Source organism: Macaca thibetana, chromosome 4 (genome assembly GCF_024542745.1).
Source record: "Macaca thibetana thibetana isolate TM-01 chromosome 4, ASM2454274v1, whole genome shotgun sequence".
NCBI lineage: Eukaryota > Metazoa > Chordata > Mammalia > Primates > Cercopithecidae > Macaca > Macaca thibetana.
Window position 1 is genome coordinate 84,715,166 of NC_065581.1, and position 23,661 is coordinate 84,738,826.

Here is a 23,661-nt window from a genome sequence, read left to right on the forward strand (position 1 = left end):
CTCCTGACACCTGTCAAAAGGCTCTCTCCATTTCTTTATACTGCCCTCAATGGCCACACCACAGACATCTGGGCAGAGCTTGGGGTTATGGAGAAAGGATGTCCTTTAAAGACAAATATAAGCAGGAGACTTCAGGAGGCAGAGTTCACAGTATACTATGAGCAGCTCTTGGCAAAAACACAGGCAAGAATAAGTTGCCAGATCTTAAGAGCTGAGAATAAATTACCACTTTCTAAGTTACTGTTTTTGCCAATAGCAAGCTTCAACTTTGTAGCCCTTGTTGATACTAATTCTACCAGTTCCTTCAGAACCAACTCTTTCAGGGAAGGCCTATCATTTGTCTGGTCTGAATCCAAAATGAGCATAATGCAGTGCTCTAGTGCCAGACTCATCGCTTATTTCTTCTCACGTAAATAAGTCACAGAAATATATTTCTATGCCAATCTCCAAGTCTACAGTCAGATAAAAATTCTAATGTATAACATATTTGTCATTGTTGTTGTTCAACTAATGTAGCCAGTGGAAACAAAATTAAGGCAGATATTTTATTTTTGCTCTGATGGTTCTTTGAGGATAGAGAGGTCTTTTGCCTTGGGAAATGCTTGCATTTCTATAAATCACATGTAAAAATTGACTCTGTCTGGTTGCCTTGTTAGATATCCAATCCTTATTACATAGCAGGGACTGCAACAAGATGTTTTAATGACAGCCATGTATAATGATTGGGAAATAACTGCATGAGGTTAGTGTAGGAAGAGTTTATGGTCAGAAATTACAAATTGGTAGCCAGCCATCACAGAAACTGTTTCCTGAAGCTACAGCTAAGTTAACTTAACCTTGAGTAATTAAGATGTTAACAGTATCTGAGGTATAGAATACTGGTCCTTAGTGAGGATTAAGTCAAAATCATACACTCTTTGCAAGCAAGTTTTGTTCCAGTTGACTCTGGAGAAGGAGCAGCACCTAGAATTAGAATGAGCAAGGGGGTCATTAGCTCTTGAGATGAGGGAGGAAAGGGGTATGGTGAAGAGTGATGTCCATGTTGAATACCCTTTCCACTTCCTCTCTTCTTCAAAGCTCCTGGCCACATTGGGACAACACAAGTGTAGGGGATTTCTAGGGAGTGGTATCCTCTCCAGAAGAAGAGAAAGGATACTTGGAAGAAGGGGAATAATGTCCCGTGACTGGGCTGAGGTAGCTGCTTTGCTCTGCTTGTACTGGTGGGGAAAGGAGCTGACACAAGCTGTCATGTGGCCAAAATACTTTAGGCTCAGGGTTGGACTAAGCCCCAGAAATCTTCTTTATGAAGTCATGTGAGTTAACTATATACTTTAATCCAGTTAGTGACATTACTCTGTCTATGGGTTATGTGTGCCAAAGCTTCTCCCCTCCAATTTGCTACCCTCCAGGAATCCCGGATGATATCACTGTCATGGCATAGACCACCTGATGGGCTCATTATACACGCTAAGTGAATTTTTAATGCCATATTTTTTAGTTCAGAATTTATTAAAATTGTTTTATCATCTAGCTTATAGGTGAAAAAAATCCCAAATTATGGCAGATTTTTTTATAAGTGAAATTTTATTAATGATTTGTTTTTCAATACTCTGAAACTAAGATTTAGGCTTTTCTGCCTTCTAACGTAAAAAGTAATTCTAATATATAAAAAACTTTTGGGCTGGGCGAGGTGGCTCACACCTGTAATCCCAACACTTTGGGAGGCCGAGGCGGGTGGATCACCTGGGGTCAGGAGTTCAAGACCAGCCTGGCCAACATGGTGAAACCTTATCTCTATTAAAAATACAAAAATTAGCCAGGCGTGTTGGTGGGCGCCTCTAATCCCAGCCTCTCGGGAGGCTGAGGCAGGAGAATCGCTTGAACCCAGGAGGCAGAGGTTGCAGTGAGCCGAGATTGCACCATTGCACTCCAGTCTAGGCGACAAGAGTGGAACTCAGTCTCAAAAAAAAAAAACTTTTGAGGTGTCATTTCCATGAAAGATATCAACTAAAAATTTTCTGTGATCCAAGAAGAATTTCCTGAACTCTTAATTCCGGGCCTTTGTTTAATATTGCCAAAGGTTAAATGTTTGTAGTGCTAGAAAATGTAGATATCTGTTTTCTCATTTACTTTAAGAAATGCTATCTTAAAGATTTCTGAGCAGAAATATAGTATATGTACATTTGTTCCTAAAGGTTTAACTCAGAACTGAAATATACAGCTTCTTATAAAGAATCTAGAGGTAATTTTAAAACCCATTATATGGAAGAGATGCAATTCTGAGTGAAACTGTATTAGATCTGATATTTGGGTTTGTTTCGTTTGTTTTTGGTTGTTGATTTTGCTTTTAGTAAATGGTTCGGTCCTCTACAGAGAGAGGATTGACAAAAATGTTGTAGTGGAAATTGAAGTCCAACAGAGCCTAAAAGGAAAAAAATGTATATATGTATATATGTAAAGAAAATAAACCTGTGCTTATCTAAACATGGATGCCTGACTGGCTGTTTCAGAGAATACCTTCTGCCTCCTGAGACACAGCCTCTCCATGAGGTGGTGTACTTCAGCGCTGCCCATGCCCTTCGTGAGCATTTAAATGCTGCTCCGCGAATTGCCCTCCATACTGCACTCAACAATCCTTACTATTATCTAAAGGTAAGATGAACATTTAGTTCTCTGATTTAGTTTAGTTTAGGTTTGGTCTCATTTTGGATTAAATTCAAAATAAAGATTCAGAAATTTCAACTTATATCAAGATTATATTTAAAAATTTACCAAAAATGAAACTGCCATTATTGAATTCTCTCTTTTTTTTTTTTTTTTTTAGATGGAGTCTCGCTCTGTTGCCCAGGCTGGAGTGCAGTAGTGCGATCTTGGCTCACTGCAATGTCCACCTCCTGGGTTCAAGTGATTCTCCTGCCTCAGCCTCCCAAGTAGCTGGGATTACAGGCACCTGTAATCAGAGAACTAAATCAAATTTAGAACTAAACTAAACCTCAGCTAGTTTAGCTCAGGCTCTGGGCGTCACTGTCACAAAAATATTCTAAATTTGCAGTTATGTTTTAATGAGCAGAGAGTCGGCAACTCAGGGTTGCACCTCTCCTATATTTTAAAAAATGCTTTAGACTGTAGAAAAAAATGTCTAACCCCATAGAGATACCAATTAGTAGTCAACTGTTGCTGCCAGTTTTTGACAATGTGTAATCTTTGCCCTTGACATGCTGAAGTCAGATCATAGGCACAAATACTCAAGAGTATGTTACTACTCTTGTGAAAATAAAGGAAATGTTTCCTGTAAACTTAACAGCAGATAGGGATTAAACAATATGGCCTAATAAATTACTGAAAGACCGAAATGGTTGTTTCTAGTGGGAAAGAGAAATACTTTGGGACTTCATCTTGGATTTTAAACCAAAGAAAGATCTATTCTGAGAGCATCTGCAGAGCTGAATGTAGAGGATAACCAGCAGTCTGCCACTAAAACTCCTGGGGCAACACACTTCAGCAGTGCCCTCGCTAAAGTCCAGACACAGTTATCAACTCCTGGAAGCTCTTTAAACAATAGCTCAAGACAGCTCACAGTTTTAGAAACTAGCTTTCTTATGACTAGGCAAAATGATCACTTTAAACATTCAATAAGCTATATATACATGAAAGAGTTTTAAGTTAAGTACGCAGAAATCTTGCCACAGTAAATACTTAAGAAGCAACTCCATAAAACCTATGAAGAGCATTCCAGTGTATTGGCTTCTCATTGCAAAATGGCACACAAACATGCAGAGTATTACAAGAGTATTGAGTAGGACGATATAAGTCAATGGTTTTCAGTGATGGTGAAAACCATTGAATAATTTCATACTTAACCAAAAAGTCAGTTATTTTTAATATATAAGCCACAAATTAAAACTTACAAAATCTGTCTTCTTGGCTAGTGAGTCACAGAAGAGAACTCGTACGATTTCAGTTGTTGTTGGGTGGGATATAATATACCCCTGATATTATAATATCAAAGCAGGGTATGTATGTAAGACTTTGTGTTTCTCAGTAAAAGCCATGGATTTCAAAACACTGATGGTTTCTATAGAGCTTAAGATCTGCAGTGTTGACAACATAGTCTTTTCTTTAAAAAATAATTTATACCCTATACCCCTGGTAAGTGGTATTATTAGTATTTACTAATACAGTATAGTAATTGTTAGAATTCAGCTAATTGTTGGAAGTACCATTTTATTAAGTATTCCTAAAGATCTCCATAAACTTTTTACAGCAAGTGCATTCAGGTCTCAGAAATTAGTAATTTATGGATTGAAATGAAAAATATGCTTATCTTCTAATCCTGGGAATATTCTTCTAGTTACTAAGAACTAGAGGGGTTGTGACCAAGACATAAACCTAAACAAGAACTGGTTAACTACTGAATAGACTCACTCACTAAATAAAGGAAACCAAGATTCCATTTACTGATTTACTCAGTTTAGGTTGGGGGCTTCATTAATGTCTGATTTTGTTCCTAATAATTTCTAAAAGTTAGTCATCTTAGTTTACTGTTATGTTTTAGAATGAAGCACTGAAAAGCGAAGAAGGCTGCATTCCGAATATCGCCCCAGACATCTGCATAGCATACAAACTGCACCTAGAGTGTAGCAGGCTCATCAACCTCGTAGACTGGTCAGAGGTAGGTTGGGGGGAAAAGAACAAGCTGGATATTTTTCTAACCATCCATGATGACTTTCTCAGAATATTTTTATACTTTTAGTGCTTTGGAATTCATCTTGTGTTTAATGCCTTGCCTTTTATTTGGAAAGCATAAATCACTTCAAACTTTAAAAGTTCCTTAGGAAGTGGTAGCTCAACAGCCCCCACTCCCAATCCCCTGCCCTCTGATCCTGCATTCCTTAACCAAGCCAATTCTGTGTTCATGCCAGGTCAAAATAAGTGTGTGATCTAACCCAATAGTTAGCATTAAGCAAAAACTAAACAATTTAGGTCAGTTCTGTTATTTCACAAAATAAAGCATATTATTAACCAGCATTTCTCTTGAATAAAAGAAAAAACCTACACAACAGATTTAGCAATCAGGAAGTACAAGGAATACTTGGCAAGGCAATAAACAACTGTTGTTATTCTTTAAAATAAACAACAATTCTTTCTGTCTTCAGAGTAGTATTACAAAGATCTTAACTCTATTAAAGGCCTTACAGATGTCACCATTAAAAATTACCCATAATTGGCTGCTTCCAAGAAAAATAGATATTTTCCTGGGGTAAGATTAGTAGAGGAAACAGGGCTTTCTTTTTCTTTTAACTTTGACTAGCTTTGTTTCTTGTTTTTCTCTGCATACTCTTAGTTCTCTGAAACAAGATTATTCAGGAACCATTACTTTATCTTTTAACATATAAGTGGTGTAAAGAGATCATCAGTGTAGTTTTGACAATCTTAAATTTCAGTGAAGAATATGTGCCAGCTATCAACAGCCATTAAAAGAAGTATAGTAAAAGATGTTTGGCAACTGTAGACATTTTTATTTTCTTCTCTCTTGTCTATTCAAAAGGCTTTTGCAACAGTTGTGACAGCTGCTGAAAAAATGGATGCAAATTCTGCAACCTCAGAAGAAATGAATGAAATTATCCAGTATCCTTTTAAAACCATTTCTACAATGTCCAAATACACATAAAATATAAGTTTATAATTTCTCCAGATCTACACTAGATATTTATAAAGGTATACTCCAAACAACCGTATTACTTGTTAAAATTAACCATATGGTGCTAGAATAACTGAAATTTCTGAATCTTTATTTTGAATGTAATCCAAAATGAGACCAAACCTAAAACTTTTGGTATCAAATTTATATCAAGATTATATTTTAAAACTTACCAAAAATGAAACTGCCATTATTGAATTCTCTTTTTTCTTTTCTTTTTTTTTTTTTTTGAGATGGAGTCTCGCTCAATTGCCTAGGCTGGAGTGCAATGGTGCGATCTTGGCTCACTGCCACGTCCACCTCCTGGGTTCAAGTGATTCTCCTGCCTCAGCCTCCCAAGTAACTGGGATTACAGGCACCTGCCACCACGCCCAGCTGATTTTTGTGTTGTTAGTAGAGACAAGATTTCACCATGTTGGCCAGGCTGGTCTCAAACTCCTGACCTTGTGATCCGCCCACCTTGGCCTCCCAAAGTGATGGGATTATAGGTGTGAGCCACCTCACCTGGCCTAATTCTTTCTTTTCTTTTCTTTTTTTTTTTTTTTTTGGAGACAGAGTTTCGCTATTGTTGACCAAGCTGGAGTACAGTGGTGTGATCTCAGCTCTCCTCAACCTCTGCCTCTTGGGTTCAAGCGATTCTCCTGCCTCAGCCTCCCAAGTACCTGGGATTACAGGTGCCTGCCACCATGCCTGGCTAATTTTTTTATTTTTAGGAGAGATAGGATTTCACCACGTTGGCCACGCTGGTCTCGAACTCCTGATCTTAGGTGATCTGCCTGCCTCAGCCTCCCAAAGTGCTGGGATTACAGGTGTGAACCACTGCACCTGGTGTGAATTCTCTATTTTTCTAATGTACATTTAGAAGTGGGAACGGGGAGCAATTTCCATACTATGTAGAACATTAGATTTAGGAAGCATTAAGTACTTTTCCATTTATGTTTTATTGACAGTGGATACTAATTAATGTTTTCCAGTAACAGTTATAGTTAGAAGTTTATATTTGAACTTTATATTTGAACTTCACTTTACCAACTAGTATTTTAACATTGAGATTTTAACCCCTTTTTGTCAAAAATACAGCACGGCCAGTTTCCTTAACTAAAGCCTCCAGTGCTCGGTTTATTAGAGCTGTTTCTGAACTAGAACTTTTAGGATTCATAAAACCTACCAAACAGAAGACTGACCATGTGGCAAGGCTAACATGGGGAGGCTGCTAGAAAGCAAATAAGTGAAGCCAGAACTATGACATTCAGCTTAAGAGAAAAAGGTGACCAGGCATATTTACATACACTAGAGGAGCCTGTTTTGGTGAGAAGATAAATGTGCAATCCCCATGTGATGTTTAACAAGAAAAGTACATTGCTAACCCCAAACAGGCATATATCAAAACACTGTGGAGTGCTTTAGAATCCAACAAATAATACGTAACTACAACTGCTCACACATTTTACTGTACTTTCCACAAAGTCATTACTAAATTGTGAGTAAATCTTTCTTGAACTTACAGAGTATAAAAATGTAATAAATTCCATTATCCAGGAGTATAAGTTATTTGCAGTTGCTTTAGCAATCCTCATTCCTCCTCTCACAATTTCTTGCATTGGCATTCCTCACTTTAGTGTACTAGGCAATAAGTAACATGAGGCCAGGCGCGGTGGCTCACACCTGTAATCCCAGCACTTTGGGAGGCCGAAGTGGGCGGATCACGAGGTCAGAAGATGGAGACCATCCTGGCTAACACGGTGAAACCCCGTCTCTACTAAAAATACAAAAACTTAGCCGGGCGTGGTGGCCAGCACCTGTAGTCCCAGCTACTCTGGAGGCTGAGGCAGGAGAATGGCGTGAACCCGGGAGGCGGAGCTTGCACTGAGCTGAGATTGCGCCACTGCACTCCAGCCTGGGCGACCAGTGAGACTCCGTCTCAAAAAAAAAAAAAAGAATAAGTAACACGAATATCTTACAGGTTGTTTCTCCTGGTTACTACAGGTTCCAAAACTGTCTCTGCCTCTCCATTTCCTTTAGTCTTACAACTTAAAAAAAAAAAAAAAAAGAAGGCCAGGCACGGTGGCTCATGCCTGTAATCCTAGCACTGTGAGAGGCCGAGGCGGGCGGATCACTAGGGCAGGAAATCAAGACCATCCTGGCCAACATGGTGAAACCCCATCTCTACTAAAAAATACAAAAAATTAGCCAGGCATGGTGGCATGTGCCTGTAGTCCCAGCTACTCAGGAGGTTGAGGCAGGGGAATTGCTCGAACCCAGGAGGCGGAGGTTGCAGTGAGCTGAGATCGGCCACTGCACTCCAGCCTGGGTGACAGAGCGAGACTCCATCTCAAAAAAATAAAATAAAAATACAAAATTAGCTGGGCGTGGTGGTATACACCTGTAATCCCAGCTACATGGGAGGCTGAGGCAGGAGAATCGCTTAAAGCCAGAAGGTGGAGGTTGTAGTCAGCCGAGATTACACCATTGCACTCGAGCCTGGGCAAAAAATGCGAAACTCCGTCTTAAAGAAAAAAAAAAAAAAAGCTAGATGAATATGTCTCCAAAAAAAAAAAAAAGTCAAAATGTTGCCAAGGTTAAAAATAAGGGGAAACCCCAAGGTACCATAAATAATCAACTGCAAGTCAGAGCAGAAAGCACCTAGCCCTGCAGAGCTTTGGGAAAGACAATGACCAGCATAGGTAGTTAAGTTAGATTAGGTATCTTTTCATCTTCATTTAAAAGGTGCCAGGATTTCTTATTCAACAGAATGTAAACACCTCTACATATGTACACAGGACTGTCATCTTGAATGTTACGAAATTTATTATATGCAAACTAAACACAAGTACCACCATTATCATAGAAAGCAACTGGACAAATAGAGGCTTTGACACCTTGGAATCCATGTATTAAAGACAGAGCCTCTGTCATTCTAGGGGTCCTTGAGTGAGGGTGTGGAACACAGCCCACTAAATGAATATGATCAAAGAATAAATTTCTCACGTTAAGTCAATGAGATTTCCATGATTTACCTTCATAGCAATTAGCTCAATATTTTTTCTCAATATTCTAGTCATTCTTCTTCTAGTCTTGCCTCCAACCATGTGTTTCATTTTTAAACAATAGTTAGTACAAATCTAGGGAAAGAATAGGTGATTTTAATGATTTTCCATATATTTAAGGTAAGGAAGTTGGCAACAGGGAAGGTCTTCCAATACAAGGACACCATCACTATGTACAGTGTGGTTTCAAATGATGCATATGAGCACCAGATAAAATTGTCAGTGTTTAGAAACCATTACTTTGAACAACACTCATACGGCAAGATGCTTTTTACACTATAAGGTACAGAGGAACTGGCCTCACACAGACCAGCAGATTCATATCTAAGGCACAGATTCACTGAGTAGAGTAAGTAGCCGTGCCTTACTTTTCTTTTGCTGGGTACTAAGTTGAATTTATCCAACCTAAACGCGTGTCATGCACTGAACCACTTTGACTTTCCTCACTAAAGATTATGTAAGAAAGTAACAGCATGGCAGCTGCCCTATTTTCTTTTTCTTTTTTGAGACAGAGTCTTTTTCTGTCGCCCCAGCTAGAGTGCAGTGACACGATCTGGGCTCACTGCAACCTCCACCTCCTGGGTTCAAGCCATTCTCCTGCCTCAGCCTCCCAAGTAGCTGGGACCACAGGCGTGCGCCACCACGCCCGGCTAATTTTTGTATTTTTAGTAGAGATGGGGTTTTGCCATGTTGGCCAGGCTGGTCTTGAACTCCTGGGCTCGAGCGATCCACCCACCTAGGCCTCCCAAAGTGCTGGGATTACAGGCATGAGCCACCATGCCCAGTCGAAAACTGCCCCATTTTCACAATGAATACACAAAAGAGTAAATTAAAACATGAAGCTCCTTTGTGGTAATCATTAATGGAGCACAAAACCCTCAAGACAGCCTATGAAATGTCAGTTCAATTCTGTGTCCATTCTGTAATTCAGGAAACCTCTACCAAAATATCTTACAAAGGAAGTATTCTGCTTTACTAAATCTTTCATTTAAGAAATACTGATCTGAAAACCCTGAAGTAGGGTGAAATTCATTCAAAAAATACCAAGCATGTGCCATGTGCCAGGCACTGTATGCCAGTGAGCAAAGATCCCTGCCTTCATTGCATTTAGCAGAGGGAGTAAAACAAATGCAGGGCAGAGCACCAGGATGTTCAGGCTGCAATTTTAAACAGAGTGGTCAGAGCGGGCCTCATTGAGATGACATTTGTGCAAAAAGTCGAGTGAGGAAAAAATTTTCCATGAAGTTTTGTGGGAGAAGAGCATGCTAGGCAGACACTAGCACTAACAAAAATCCTACGGCTAGCTACGCTGGAAGAAGAGCAAAGGTGGCCAATGTGGACAAGGTAGAGTGAGCAGGAGGAATTCAATAGGAATTGAATGAGGTGGGGTTGAGTGCAGGTAATTTAGGGCTCCACAGACCTTTGTGAAGTTTCTTTTACTTAGGTAGGAAGCCATCTAAACAAGACTTAAGAGTTTTAAAGGATCAGTCTGGTTGCTATGAGAGAATAGGATGGGTAAGAGGAGACAAAATGAGGCAAAACAAAGACCGGTTAAGAAACCACGGAAATAATCAAACTATGATAGTGTCTTGGATTAGGGTAATGGCAGTAGAGATGTTAACATTTTAGGTGGAACTAAGATTAGATGAAGGATGTGAGGAGTCCAAGACCGTTTCTGCCTTGAAACAAAGAATGGAGTGGCCATTAAGTGATTGAGGATGACTGAGAGGAAAAATTTCAGAGGCAAAAATAAGTTTTAGACATAAATTTCGAGGTGTCTACTAGATACCTAACTGAAGATGTCACATGGAGAGGTTAATATAATCTGATGTCCTTATGTGATGAGATGAGATCACCAAGATGAGTACTACGAAAGGAGGCATGCAGCCCAAGGTCGAGCTTGGGGGCACACTTATGTTTTAGCAAAATTCAGGGAAATCAGGATGGGGCCAGCGGCAAACGACAGACTGAGAAGGAGCAGCCAGTAAAGGAGAAACATCAAGCAAGTGTAGTATTTTGCAAGCCAACTGAAGAGTGCTTCAAGGTCAAATGCTGGCTGCTGATTAAACAAAGTGGAAATCTTTGCTGCATTTTACTAAGAGTAACGGAGTGGAGACAAAGTCTAATCACCTATCAGATGACCTAACCAAGTGTCCAAACTTAGCCTGGAAAAGCCGTAACTGTGTGATGCAATATGGAGACCGTAGCATCACCTTGCACTCCTGCACAAGTTTAACCTGAAACTTACAAAAACTTTAGACCTTTCAGTTTACAGGAAGTTCAAAGGGATATTAGAAGTTAAAATTAATGACACTACAAAGAAAAACTCAAGAAGACAACAGGCCTAGTATTTCCAGAAAGTAAGAATCTTAATTGAATCCTATTTGGGGGATGAGGGTAGCTATTTAAAAAAGAGACACATGGAAAAATCTGAAATAAGGACTTGATGTTAAATTAGGGAAGTATTTTATGTGGGAAAGTCTTTCAACTTTTCTGTTTGAATTTTTTTTTCCTAATAAAACAAGTTGGTGAAAAAAAGGAGGGGGTAATAAACTGGGGGAAGTTTAGAAAATTCTTGAGTTTTGCTTTTATAAAGTGGAGCAGTAAAATAATCACTAGCAAGCGATATAGGATCAAAAGATTTTTTAATAACATGCTTATTATGCTTTTGGAAATGATTTAGTAGAGAAAGAAAATAGATGCAATAGAGAGAGGAGAGGACTGCTGGAGCTGTATCTTTGCCTGAGACATGGGTTTGCATCTAGTGCTCCTTACCTAGGGCAAATGCAGGAGCAGAGAATTGTGGGAGCCATATATCCTTGAGTAGACAGAGTCAGACTATTAGGGGGCTTTTGTAGAATATTCATTTAATACCAATTACTATAAGAGTTTGAAGGGAGTAAAGAGAACCCAAACAGGGCAAAAACAAGTCATTTCCAACCCTAGCTGCTTGAATCACCTAGGCAGCATATTAAACAGATTCCAAAAGTTCTCCCCCGCCACCAATTGTCTAAAGCAGTCTCTGGGGACAGGTAGAGCCTGAGAATCTTCCACCATTTTCTTTAGGGTCGTCTCTACTTCTTGCCACAGGCCAAAGACAGCTTTACTAGTTTAAACCTCCAATATTTATTTTTCTCAGATTGCCTATTTTTCCAAAAATACAAAGAATTATACCTATGTGCACTTGTTAATCAAAGATTTACTAAACATATAGTACAGTACTGTATCAGTACTGCCTTTTACTAAGATGACTATTAACACAATTCTGTAGATACTTATTACAAGCAATTTCAGAGATTTGGGGAATTCGGAATCCCTAGGTAGCTAAAATAATCTTAATATTGAAATCATGTATGGTTGGTATTTGGACTAATCAACTACTGGACCCATCTGAAGTCAGAGTAGCCCATAAGCTAGGACTTTTGGGTAAGTGATAATGCAGAAATTTGGCTGTGGAAGAAAAAAAAATTTTTTTTTTTTTTCCTGAGATGAAGTCTCACTTTGTCACCTGGACTGGAGTGCAGTGGCATGATCTCAGGTCACTGCAACCTCTGCCTCCTGGGTTCAAGCGATTCTTGTGCTTCAGCCTCCCAAGTAGCTGGGACTACAACAGGCTGTCCTGCTAACCAGTGGTTCTTAGCTGGGAACTGTTTTGTCCCTCAGGGACATTTGGCAATGTCTACAGACACTTTGGTTATCACAGTTGTGGTAGAGGCCAGAGATGTGGCTAAATATTATAATACACAGGAACAGTCACCACAGCACAGAATGATCTGGCCCAAACTGCCATTAAGTACTGAGGTTGAGAATCTCTGTTCTAGACCATTAAAAGGGGGTAGAATTGGCCGGGTGCAGTGGCTCACGCCTGTAATCCCAGCACTTTGGGAGGCCAAGGCGGGTGGATCACGAGGTCAAGAGATCAAGACCATCCTGGCCAACATGGTGAAACCCCGTCTCTACTAAAAATACAAAAATTAGCAGGGCGTGGTGGTGCACACCTGTAGTCCCAGCTACTCAGGAGGCTGAGGCAGGAGAATCACTTGAACCCAAGAGGTGGAGGTTGCAGTGAGCAAGATGGCAGCACTGCACTCCAGCCTGGTGACAGAGCAAGACTGTGTCTCAAAAAAAAGGGTGGGGGGGCATAGAATTACGCACCTTATTGCCACCCTGTGCTATACCAATGTTTCTCAATCACTAATTGGCATATAAATTGCCTGGGCACCTTGTGAAACCACAGAATTGGTGAAATGTAATTACCAAAGCTAAAAATAAAAAGATCCGGCCGGGCACAGTGTTTCACGCCTGTAATCTCAGCACTTTGGGAGGCCAAGATGGGCAGATCACCTGAGGTCAGGAGTTCAAGACCAGCCCCGCCAAAATGGTGAAACCCCATCTCTACTAAAAATACAAAAAATTAGCTGGGCGTGATGGCGCATTCCTGTAATCCCAGCAACTCAGGAGGCTGAGGCAGGAGAATCGCTTGAACTTTGGAGGTGGAGGTTGCAGTGAGCTGAGATTGTGCCATTGCACTCCAGTCTGGGTGATGAGAGCAAAACTCCGTATCAAAAAAAAAAAAAAAAAAAATCCTTTTTCTTCTACTAACTTGATCAATTATAAATGTATATTTAAGATTGTCTTAAATTTTGGAAATATGCTATTAGAATTCAACAAAAGAATTCACTGAAGCATTTTTTTGCTCACTTCATTGTAAGAAAGCTATGTCTGGAAACCATGTATGGAAAGGTTTTTGCTGAAATCATGCTTTTGCGTATCAAGTCCTTAAAGGAAAAACTGGATTCTACTGATATCTGAGGTAATTCTATAGCAGTTAACATACCTGTAACATTCTATCAGGCAGTAAGTTACAGAAGGAATTTAGAATCAGAACTCAGTTTTTTGAAATAGCACTAAAATCTTAGAAAATTAACTTCATTGATTCCTGGAAAATGCTTACGTTTTAAAACACCGCCTTTATTCAAATACTACCCCCATCTGTACATTAAGAAACAAGCAGAATAGAAGTAAATGTTTTATTCTTCCAACTAAATTCCAGTACTACAAGGGCAATAAAACAATGATACACTGGAAAAAAAAATGCAGCAATAAACATTTGTTAAAAAGACTGATAGAATAAATAAAACTACCAAAAAAAAAAAAAAATCATATAAACCCATTCTGAAACCCCAAGAAGTCCTGGAATACAGAAATGCCCTCCTCCTTCACTATTTCACAGGAAGCAGTGCAGGCTATTTGCTTAATATTGTCCTGGGATTACATTCTAAAATTAGTAACTGGTTACAGCTTGGTTGTAGTGCACAATTAAAATCACACTAACTTCATCTGAAGTGTCATTCTACAGTTTTATTTACACAACCAGTGAAGGGCATGTTCTAGAATACCAGCTTTAATCCTTTTCAAACATTAATATAAGAAGCCAAATTGTAATGATACAGCAAAATGAGGCCACTGGTATTAATACAGGTAGCAAAGGTCCACATCCAGGTGGTACTGACATCAGGGAAATTTCCAAAACCAGTTGCTGCTGCCTAAGAGTGGTTGCCACTGACGAAAGCTTGAAATAACCTGTATTCACAGAAGGGGTATTGGCATTGCTGCATGTCATAATTGGGACCTCTTGCAACAACTCAACAAGGAACAAGGCAGCCCACAAATGCAGGATACGTGATTCATGAAACATCTAAAGGGTGAGAAAAGGAAAATTAGTGCAAAATACGGGTCAAAATCCAAACAAATACTAGACCTTGATTCCCAGTATTGCCCCTAGGTATTTAACCAAAAGTCTTGCAAAGTTATACTGCCTATTTCCTCCATACAGTCTCAGTAATTTTGTTAAATTCTCTTTTTGAGTATGAAAATAATTATAATGTCTTCTCCTTAAAAGATAGGCTTGAGTTTATAACTTCAAAGGTGAAATACTTACAACTAGCAGGCTGTTCTCCATATCGTCGCATTATTTGATCATGCGTAAACTTCACGAACGCATCATATTGTTCTATAAATCAAGGTACATGTCAGTTACATGATTTGTAAAATGCCTTAATATTAACAGCCAGATAAACTGAAAATACAAAATGTATAGTAAAACAATTCTAAGTTGACAATCACTTACATAACCTCGGTAGTACTAATACTGTATCAAATAAAAACAGCATGGAGCTTATCAGTCAAGAAACCTAGGTTTTAGTCCAATCACATGACCTGACATAAAGACTAGGTGAGATTTATTATTTCATAACAATTAAAAACAAGGCCGGGTGCAGTGGCTCACGCCTGTAATCCCAGCACTTTGGGAGGCCGAGGCGGGCGGATCATAAGGTCAAGAGATTGAGACCATCCTGGCTAACATGGTGAAACCCCGTCTCTACTAATACAAAAAAAAAAAAAATTAGCTGGGCATGGTGGCACACACCTGTAGTCCCAGCTACTCGGGAGGCTAAGGCAGGAGAATCGCTTGAGCCTGGGAGGCAGAGGTTGCAATGAGCCGAGATCGTGCCATTGCACTCCAGCCTGGGTGACAGAGCGAGACTCCATCTTAAAAAAAAAAAAAAAAATTGGCCAGGCGCGGTGGCTCACGCCTGTAATCCCAGCACTTTGGGAGGCCGAGGCGGGCAGATCATGAGGTCAGGAGATCGAGACCATCCTGGCTAACACGGTGAAACCCTATCTCTATTAAAAATACAAAAAAATTTGCCAGGTGTGGTGGCAGGTGCCTGTAGTCCCAGCTACACGAGAGGCTGAGGCAGGAGAATGGTGTGAACCTGGAAGGCGGAGCCTACACTGCCACTGCACTCCAGCCTGGGTGAGAGTGAGACTATGTCTCAAAAAAAAAAACAAAACAAAGGGCTTTCAATAGCTTTTTACCCTTCTACTCGGAAAGTTATTGTATGTGGGCTATGAATGGCAACTGACTGCAATGAGAATAGGATAACAAAAGCTAACAACAAAAAACTACCTAAAACCTGATCAAGTTATCACAGAAAAAGTTGTTATATATCTAAGCAATTTCTCTTCTCTACATTAACACCTCTACATTAATTCTTTAAGAATCAAAAAGCTTACATATCTATATAAACAGTAAATCTGTGGCTAAACATTCTATTTATGTTATCGTACATAATAAATTTTATTTACTGTACTTAAATTATCAAATTTTACTGATTTCTTCTGATAATTGAAACAGGACTGCAGTTTGACACTCAAATGACTTACACAGTGACAGCCAATTAGATATTTTAAATGTCTAGATTGATGGCAAAGTTATGAAAAATATAAAGTCAAAAAATCCACAACCAAATTGAGTTAAACAACTAACATCCTTTTTTAGTACAGGGTACATACCAATACTACTGCTTATCTACACGGCTAGCCAATACTCTTTTCCTGAGGTTACCAAGGCGGGCCATGAGCCATAAGGTTAATTTCCCTTCCTGAACGGAAATTTTCTCGTTCTCAGAGAATATACTGCAGTAGTGTATAGAAAGTGAAATTAAAGCACACGTGGAAAATAATGCATTTTGTACAACTGAGTTCCTCAGAAACTCTAATAAACACACCTCATACCTGCAAGTTTTGTGTTCAATATTTCTTCATATTCTTCTCGAACTTTCTCTTCACGTTCTTTCAACAAACGTTCACAGATCATCCCAACCTGCCGTAGAGTAAATAAGGGCTGTTCTTTTTTTAATGGTGAGGATGCTGCAGATGAAGTCCCTATGTACAATGAGGACAAAAAATAGTACCTGGTTTAGAGCCATGATAGAAAGCAATTTCTAAATGAAGAGGTTTCATTTGGATCTCTTCAATCTTGATATAAAAGCATTTTAAAATCAGATTTTAAGCACAGCATTTCACAAGTCTTAAAACAACCAAAATAATAATTCCATCAGCTGGTGACGCTGGAAAAACGTGGCAAGATGTAATCAAGATTAAAAAAAAGTCTAAAGATGAGTAGAAAAAACTTTAAGACATAAGAAAGGCTGGGCGTGGTGCTCATGCCTGTAATCCCAACACTTTGGGAGGCCGAGGCAGGCAGATCACCCGAGGTCAGGAGTTTGAAACCAGCCTGGCCAACATGGTGAAACCCTGTCTCTACTACAAATACAAAAAAAATTAGCCAGGCATGATGGCAGGCACCTGTAATTCCAGCTACTCGGGAGGCTGAGGCAGGAGAATTGCTTGAACCCAGGAGGCAGACGTTGCAGTGAGCCGAGATCGTGCCACTGCACTCCAGCCTGGGCAAAAAGAGCAAAACTGCATCTCAAAAAAACAAAAACAAAAAATTAAAAATTAAATTTAAAAAAGACAAAAAACAAACATTACAATGATGGGTCCCATTACAAAACCTCTTATCTCCTTTCTGGAAAATACCATACCATGAAGTATTTTAGTGACTAAACTTTCCTACACCAGGAATAAAGAACACCTCAGGTCTAAACTTAATTTATTTAGTCCCAGAATAACAAATCATTATGCCAGTAAAAAGACACTTAATCTTCAAAGCCATACCATTAATATCTTAACAGCCCACACACAATGAACCGGTAAATTATTCTACCATCATTTCACACCTTTAGAAAGGGGTTTTCCTTTATTAAAAAAGAAAATAGGCCGGGCATGGTGGCTCACGCCTGTAATACCAGCACTTTGGGAGGCCGAGGCGGGCGGATCACCTGAGGTCAGAAGTTCAAGACCAGCCTGACCAACGTGTAGAAACTTCGTCTCTACTAAAAATACAAAATTAGCTGGGCATGGTGGCAGATGCCTGTAATCCCAGCTACTCGGGAGGCTGAGGCAGGAGCATCACTTGAACCCAGGAGGCGGAGGTTACGGTGAGCCAAGATCATGCCACTGCACTCCAGCCTAGGCAACAAGAGAGAAACTCCATCTCAAAAAAAAAAAAAAAAGAAATTTCATGTTGGCACAATAAAACCTTTGTTTAAAAAAAGAAGGTACAGCATGAACCCTTTTTAAAAAAGATTAAAAAACATTCTGGAATCTAGCTGGGTATGGTGGCTCATACCTGTAATCCCAGCACTTTTTGGGAGGTTGAATGAAGCAGGTGGAACCCTTGAGCTCAAGGCCAGCCTGCACAACATGGCAAACCATGTCTCTAGTAAAAATACAAAGATTGGCTGGGAGTGGTGGCATGTGCCTGTTCCTAGCTACAGGGTAGGCTGAGGTAGAGGCTGCAGTGAGCCAAGATCTCACCACTGCACTCCAGCCTGGGCAACGGAGTGAGACCGTGTCTCAAAAACAAAATGAAACAAAATAAAAAAGACATTCTGGAATCTACTTTGCTGGAGAAGCATAAATGATTCTAAAGGTGTTTGAACACATTGACTACTACCATTCAGTTAACAATAATTCACATGGAAAAATAAGCTCAAGTACTGAGCTGATAATGCTATGCTCAAAACTCTATAGTATCATAGAACTACACTGTCATCACACTAAGAATCCCAAAGCAGCTGCAACATCAGTGTCTGTCAATATCATTAGTAAATTGGCAAGAATATTCCTTCAGCATTTTTATACCTATTAGTATTTTTTTATAAAAGAGAAAATATTTTGTAGTAATAACATCTATTGTAATACTGCTAAAAGTATTTTATTCACATTCAAGTGCACCACTCATTTGTTATCTATTGTTTCTTCATCTCACTCTGTGAATTTGCCCTGGTACCACCAATATTACTCTCTTAACTTAATGCTGCTTATAACCAGCATGGCAGGAGCTAGTTAACTATGCTTATTAGAACTGCGCATATCACAATAACAAAGCACACCAGCTTTATTCATAATTACCCAAGGCTATCTTAATTTATTTTCACATTCCCAGCTTTGTTACTTAAGAGCCAGTTAACTGATCTTCTAAGTGAGTAAGGAAATAATGATCTTGGTTTCCTGCTAATACAGTCTAGTACCCAACCCTCACCTCTTACTATGTTTCAACCACTAATAACTGGCCCCCCACAATGGGCATGGCAGTATTTAGTTTTGAACAATTTCATGTTTCCTAATCTAATTTTATTTGACTATATTATGGTCTTTGATTTTTTTTTTTTTTTTTTTTTTTTTTTGAGACGGAGTCTTGCTCTGTCGCCCAGGCTGGAGTGCAATGGTGCGATCTCTGCTCACTGCAAGCTCTGCCTCCCAGGTTCATGCCATTCTCCTACCTCAGTAGCCGGGACTACAGGCACCTGCCACCACACCCAGCTAATTTTTTGTCTTTTTAGAGTGATGGAGTTTCACTGTGTTAGCCAGGATGTTCTCGATCTCCTGACTTCACGATCCGCCCGCCTCGGCCTCCCAAAGTGCTGGGATTACAGGCATGAGCCACTGCGCCTGGTCGAAATTTTTTTATTCTGCCAGGTTTTCCCACCCTTGCTAGAGGGAGGAGAGAAAGCATTGAACAAAGGCAACTGTTGTCACAAGAAAAGCTATTTTGCTGAGAACTTTACTAAAGGTAAGAGCCACTATTGATGGCTCTCTTTCAGCAAAACCTTCAACTTTCTCTTTGCTTCAAGTAGCCCTTATTCCTTTTTTTTTTTTTAAAGGAAGGTTATTTGCAAACACTCCCCCCAACAAAAAGTAGGTAAAAACAGATACAGGATCAAAAAAAATAATAATAATCCACCTTTAGAAATCTATCCCAATAAGACAAGTGTGTAAGGGAGGGTACGTATACAGGGATATTTCTTAAAATACTATACCAGCAAAACATCTAAGTTGAATTATCAATAAGCATTCGGTCATGACAAGGTACATCTATACCTAACAAAGGAGCATATAGTATTCTGTTAATTTTTTTTTTTTTTTTTTTGAGACAAAGTCTCACTGTGTCGCCCAAGCTGGAGTGCAGTGGCACGATCTCAGCTCACTGCAACCTCCGCCTCCCAGGTTCAAGTGATTCTCATGCCTCAGCCTCCCAAGGGGCTGGGACTACAGGCACATGCCACCATGCCTGGCTAATTTTTCTATTTCCAGTAGAGACAGGGTTTCACCATGTTGGCCAGGCTGGTCTCAACTCCTGACCTCCAGTGACCTGTCTACCTCGCTCGGCCTCCCCAAGTGCTGGGATTACAGGCATGAGCCACCGTGCCTGGCCTATTGTTAATTTTTTTAATAAAGGCTACAAATCATAGTACTTACAGGATGTCCACTTTGGGGATATTATTATACAGGTGGTTGTCTCTGGTTAGTGGGAATCCAGGTGATAATTCCTTATTTTGTACCATATTTTTAAGATGTCATGCATTACTTGTATAAATGTTTTTTTAAAACTCAGAGGAGATATAGTAGCTTAAATGACTAAAGACAACTTGGATTAAACTTTTCCCACTCTAAATAATAAAGTTTATAAATGAAAAGAAATGTTATTACCTGGTGAAGCTGGTCCACTGAGGAGAAATGCATGTGGCTGTGCATCAGAAGTACAACACGGATCTGTCTGTTGGAAACTCGTTTCTAAATGTCTTCTCTTCTGCATTCGTTTATACTCTTGTTTTATGTTGTACAGAATTTGTTCTAAAATAAAAAAAGTTAAAATTTGGCAAGATAAAAACTTTCACATTAAAAAAGAGGTTGGCTTTCCAACATTATTTAGTAGACCAATCTACCCAAAATATTCCTTTCAAATAATATCCAGAAAACTGACATTCTGGTAGGAACTCATTTCAGCATAAATGAGGACATTCACTTAGCACATACACACCAACTGGAATTCAGCTGCTCAACAATATTCTTGCTGAGCACTGACTAGCAAAAAAAAAGTTTTTCAATCAAAATAATGGTCAAGTAGTCTGTGAACCCAAACACCTATTTTACTCAGATTCTTGAGTTCCAAACTTAAAGCTCATTTATTCATCACATAGAACTATTACACTAACAGGCTTTTCCAACTGCCTTTAATGCCTTTATGCCTTTTCCAAGCCCATAAATAAGAAGGGGCATGGGGGATTATGTATATTCAAGCACACAACAGTCTGAAGTGACAGTAGGTCAACAAAATGACAAAGCAGATGGGAACTAAAAAAGTCATCATACATTAAATGGCCATGGCCAATTATTTTAAGCTCAATAAAACCTAAGAATACTATAGCATTCTGAATCTTGGGGCTGGAGGGTGGGTGGGGTGAGGGAGAGACCATGTGAAGTGACTGGTACATGACAGGTCCTCAATAAATAAGAACCACCATACCACAGTGCAATTATCTTGAACCACAATCACACGAATGAGTAAAATTATATCTGGCATATCTTTTAGGCCAGTATGATTCATTTCAGAAAGATTTCTAACTCAAAATAATTACCATCTGGCCCCTCCAGAAAATCCCTACCTGGGGGTTTCCACTCCTCACTACACCTCCTCACTACACCTCACTACACCTCCTCACTACACCTCCACACTACACCTCACTACACCTCCTCACTACACCTCACTACACCTCCTCACTACACCTCCACACTACACCTCACTACACCTCCTCACTACACCTCACTACACCTCCTCACTACACCTCCTCACTACACCTCCTCACTACACCTCCATAGCTCCCAAGTTAACAGGTTATCAATGTGAAACTACATCCCTAGAAGTTTACTAATCAAAATCCAAAGCAAGATTAAATAAAAATGAAATATTTAGGTGGCAATTAACTGGCAATAAAAAGACTGACGGAGTGGAGTGTAGCCTTAAAATTCAATTTTACAATGATGCATTAATTTAAGAACTGTTAGATATTGGTGAAGTGGGGTGGCTTAACACCTGTAACCATGGCACTTTGGGAGGTCGAGGTGGGAGGGTCACTAGAGGCCAGGAGGTCAAGACCAGCCTGGGCAACATAGAGGGACCCTGTCTCTATGACACACAAAAAAGAAAGCTAAAGATTTACATACAATAATTCTTTTTAAAATGTAACACTGGTGGTTTTCGTAGATAACCACCATATCTACAAAATCTTGTCACTTACCTCTTTTCTCACTTTATTTCCCTAGGAGAACTTTTAGAATTTTTGAGAGACTCTGGGAGGACAAATAAGTTCCCTTAAACATTTTAAATACTGCTTGTTTCATTATTTAAACTGAAAAAATGTTGCAAGACATATCCAGTTAAAGATACCATTTACATAAATTTCGTTGTATAAAAAGACCTGTTTATATATACATGAATGTGTGGTTTAAGTACAAAATCACACATCCATGTGTACTTAAACAGGTCTATAATGATTAATTTCAGGATGGTTATGTTGGGGTGCTTTAGCTGTATTTAACATTTTTCATTTGTTAACATTTGTTTAATACGAGTTATGGTCATTTTCAGTCCTTTTCCATTTATTTGAACTACTTTGTAATTTGAAAACAAAGTTATTCCAATTGAGTGACAGTGGTTAAATTATTAAATTATCAGTGTTGGCATGAAAGAGTTGTCTTCTGAATGGTAAGCATACCTTGATATAAATAGGTTTCCTAATATTCACCAGAGGTACCCAATAAAACTAATGTAACATCTGGTTTCAACCACGACAAACACAAATACCCTCATTTTTTAAATAACAGACCTCTTTTCAGTAACAGCAATCTAAAGCGTTTTTTTCTTTTCGAGACGGAGTCTCGCTCAGTCATCCAGGCTGGAGTGCAGTAGCGCAATCTCGGCTCACTGCAACCTCTGCCTCCCAGGTTCAAGCAATTCGCCTGCATCAGCCTCCCGAGTAGCTGGGACTATAAGCGTGAGCCACCACGCCCAGCTAATTTTTATATTTTTGGTAGAGACAGGGTTTCACCATATTGGTCAGGCCTGTCTCGAACTCCTGACCTCAGGTGATCCACCCTTCTCGGTCTCCCAAAGTGCTAGGATTATAGGTGTGAGCCACTGCACCCAGCATTTATATTTTGCTCTCTGACAGAAAGTAAGCTTCACTCACATTCATCACTTTCTGTCCAAAGCTACCATTATCCTGATCAAAAGTGCTATTCAAAACATCATAAAATTTATTTATAACCAGAGATTTTAGGAGGTACTAGTTTGGAGTAACCTGACCTTAATATTTATCTTTTGTGTGACTTACATACGTTCTTTCATCACCACATAGCTGTTCTCAGATTTAGTGTTCCTTCTGCTTCACAAGTCAACCAAAGCACAACTAAAATGTACCAAAAGAATGCTTGTATAACAACCACCTCAATTTGTTCATTTGATAATCTCAAATGAAAGCTAACCCAGAATTAAGAAACAGTAAAACTTTTAAAAATTTATCTTTGTAAAACTCTATACCATCAGACACTTAGAGACATCACTAACATTTTAAGGTGTAATTTACAAATGACAAAATTAACCAATTTAAACGTACAATTCATTTGAGTTCTGACAAGTACATACATACAGTTTTGGAACTAACATTAACTATGATAAATAACTTTTTATCACTCCAAAAACTTCTCTTGGGCTCCTCTGCAGTTAATTCACTACCACCATCACCACTTCCCCAGTACAGTCCACCAACACTCATCTGCTATTACTATATAGTTTTGCCTTCTCTAGAATTTCACATAAATGGAATCATAAAGAGTACAGACTTTTATGTCTGAACTACTTTCACTCAGCACAATGCTTTTGAGATTCATATATTTTGCATGAATCAGAAATTCCTTTTCGTTGGTGAGAATTCCATTGTATGTATGTATACATACACACACATATCTATCCTTTCTCCTGTTAATGGACATTAAGACTGTTTCCAATTTAGAACTATTACGAATATTCAAGTACCAGTCTTTGGCGGACATGTTTTCATTTCTCTTGGATAAATCCCTAGGAGTGGGAATAGGCTGCCTAATCATATGGCAAATGAACGGTTTATTTTGTTCTTACAAAATAAAATCGCGAAACCATTT

General features: G+C 39.2%; 2 protein-coding genes across 3 annotated transcripts in view; one reads left to right on the forward strand and one right to left on the reverse strand.

The window, feature by feature from the left end:
• The window catches only part of ORC3 (origin recognition complex subunit 3), a 72,498-nt gene extending 65,250 nt beyond the window's left edge, over positions 1 to 7,248 (forward strand). For both annotated transcript variants that reach the window (XM_050788055.1, XM_050788056.1), the window contains exons 17-20: positions 2,511 to 2,652; positions 4,556 to 4,672; positions 5,549 to 5,628; positions 6,813 to 7,248. In XM_050788055.1, coding sequence (XP_050644012.1) covers positions 2,511 to 2,652; positions 4,556 to 4,672; positions 5,549 to 5,628; positions 6,813 to 6,918 — 445 coding nt within the window. In that variant the 3' untranslated portion in view covers positions 6,919 to 7,248. The remainder of the gene's footprint in view (positions 1 to 2,510; positions 2,653 to 4,555; positions 4,673 to 5,548; positions 5,629 to 6,812) is intronic.
• Positions 7,249 to 14,094: 6,846 nt separating this feature from the next.
• The window catches only part of AKIRIN2 (akirin 2), a 149,597-nt gene continuing 140,030 nt past the window's right edge, over positions 14,095 to 23,661 (reverse strand). The window contains exons 3-6 of the mRNA XM_050788070.1: positions 20,152 to 20,295; positions 16,330 to 16,479; positions 14,690 to 14,761; positions 14,095 to 14,446 (exon numbers count right to left, since the gene is read on the reverse strand). Of these exons, the coding sequence (XP_050644027.1) occupies positions 14,436 to 14,446; positions 14,690 to 14,761; positions 16,330 to 16,479; positions 20,152 to 20,295 (377 nt within the window). The 3' untranslated portion in view covers positions 14,095 to 14,435. The remainder of the gene's footprint in view (positions 14,447 to 14,689; positions 14,762 to 16,329; positions 16,480 to 20,151; positions 20,296 to 23,661) is intronic.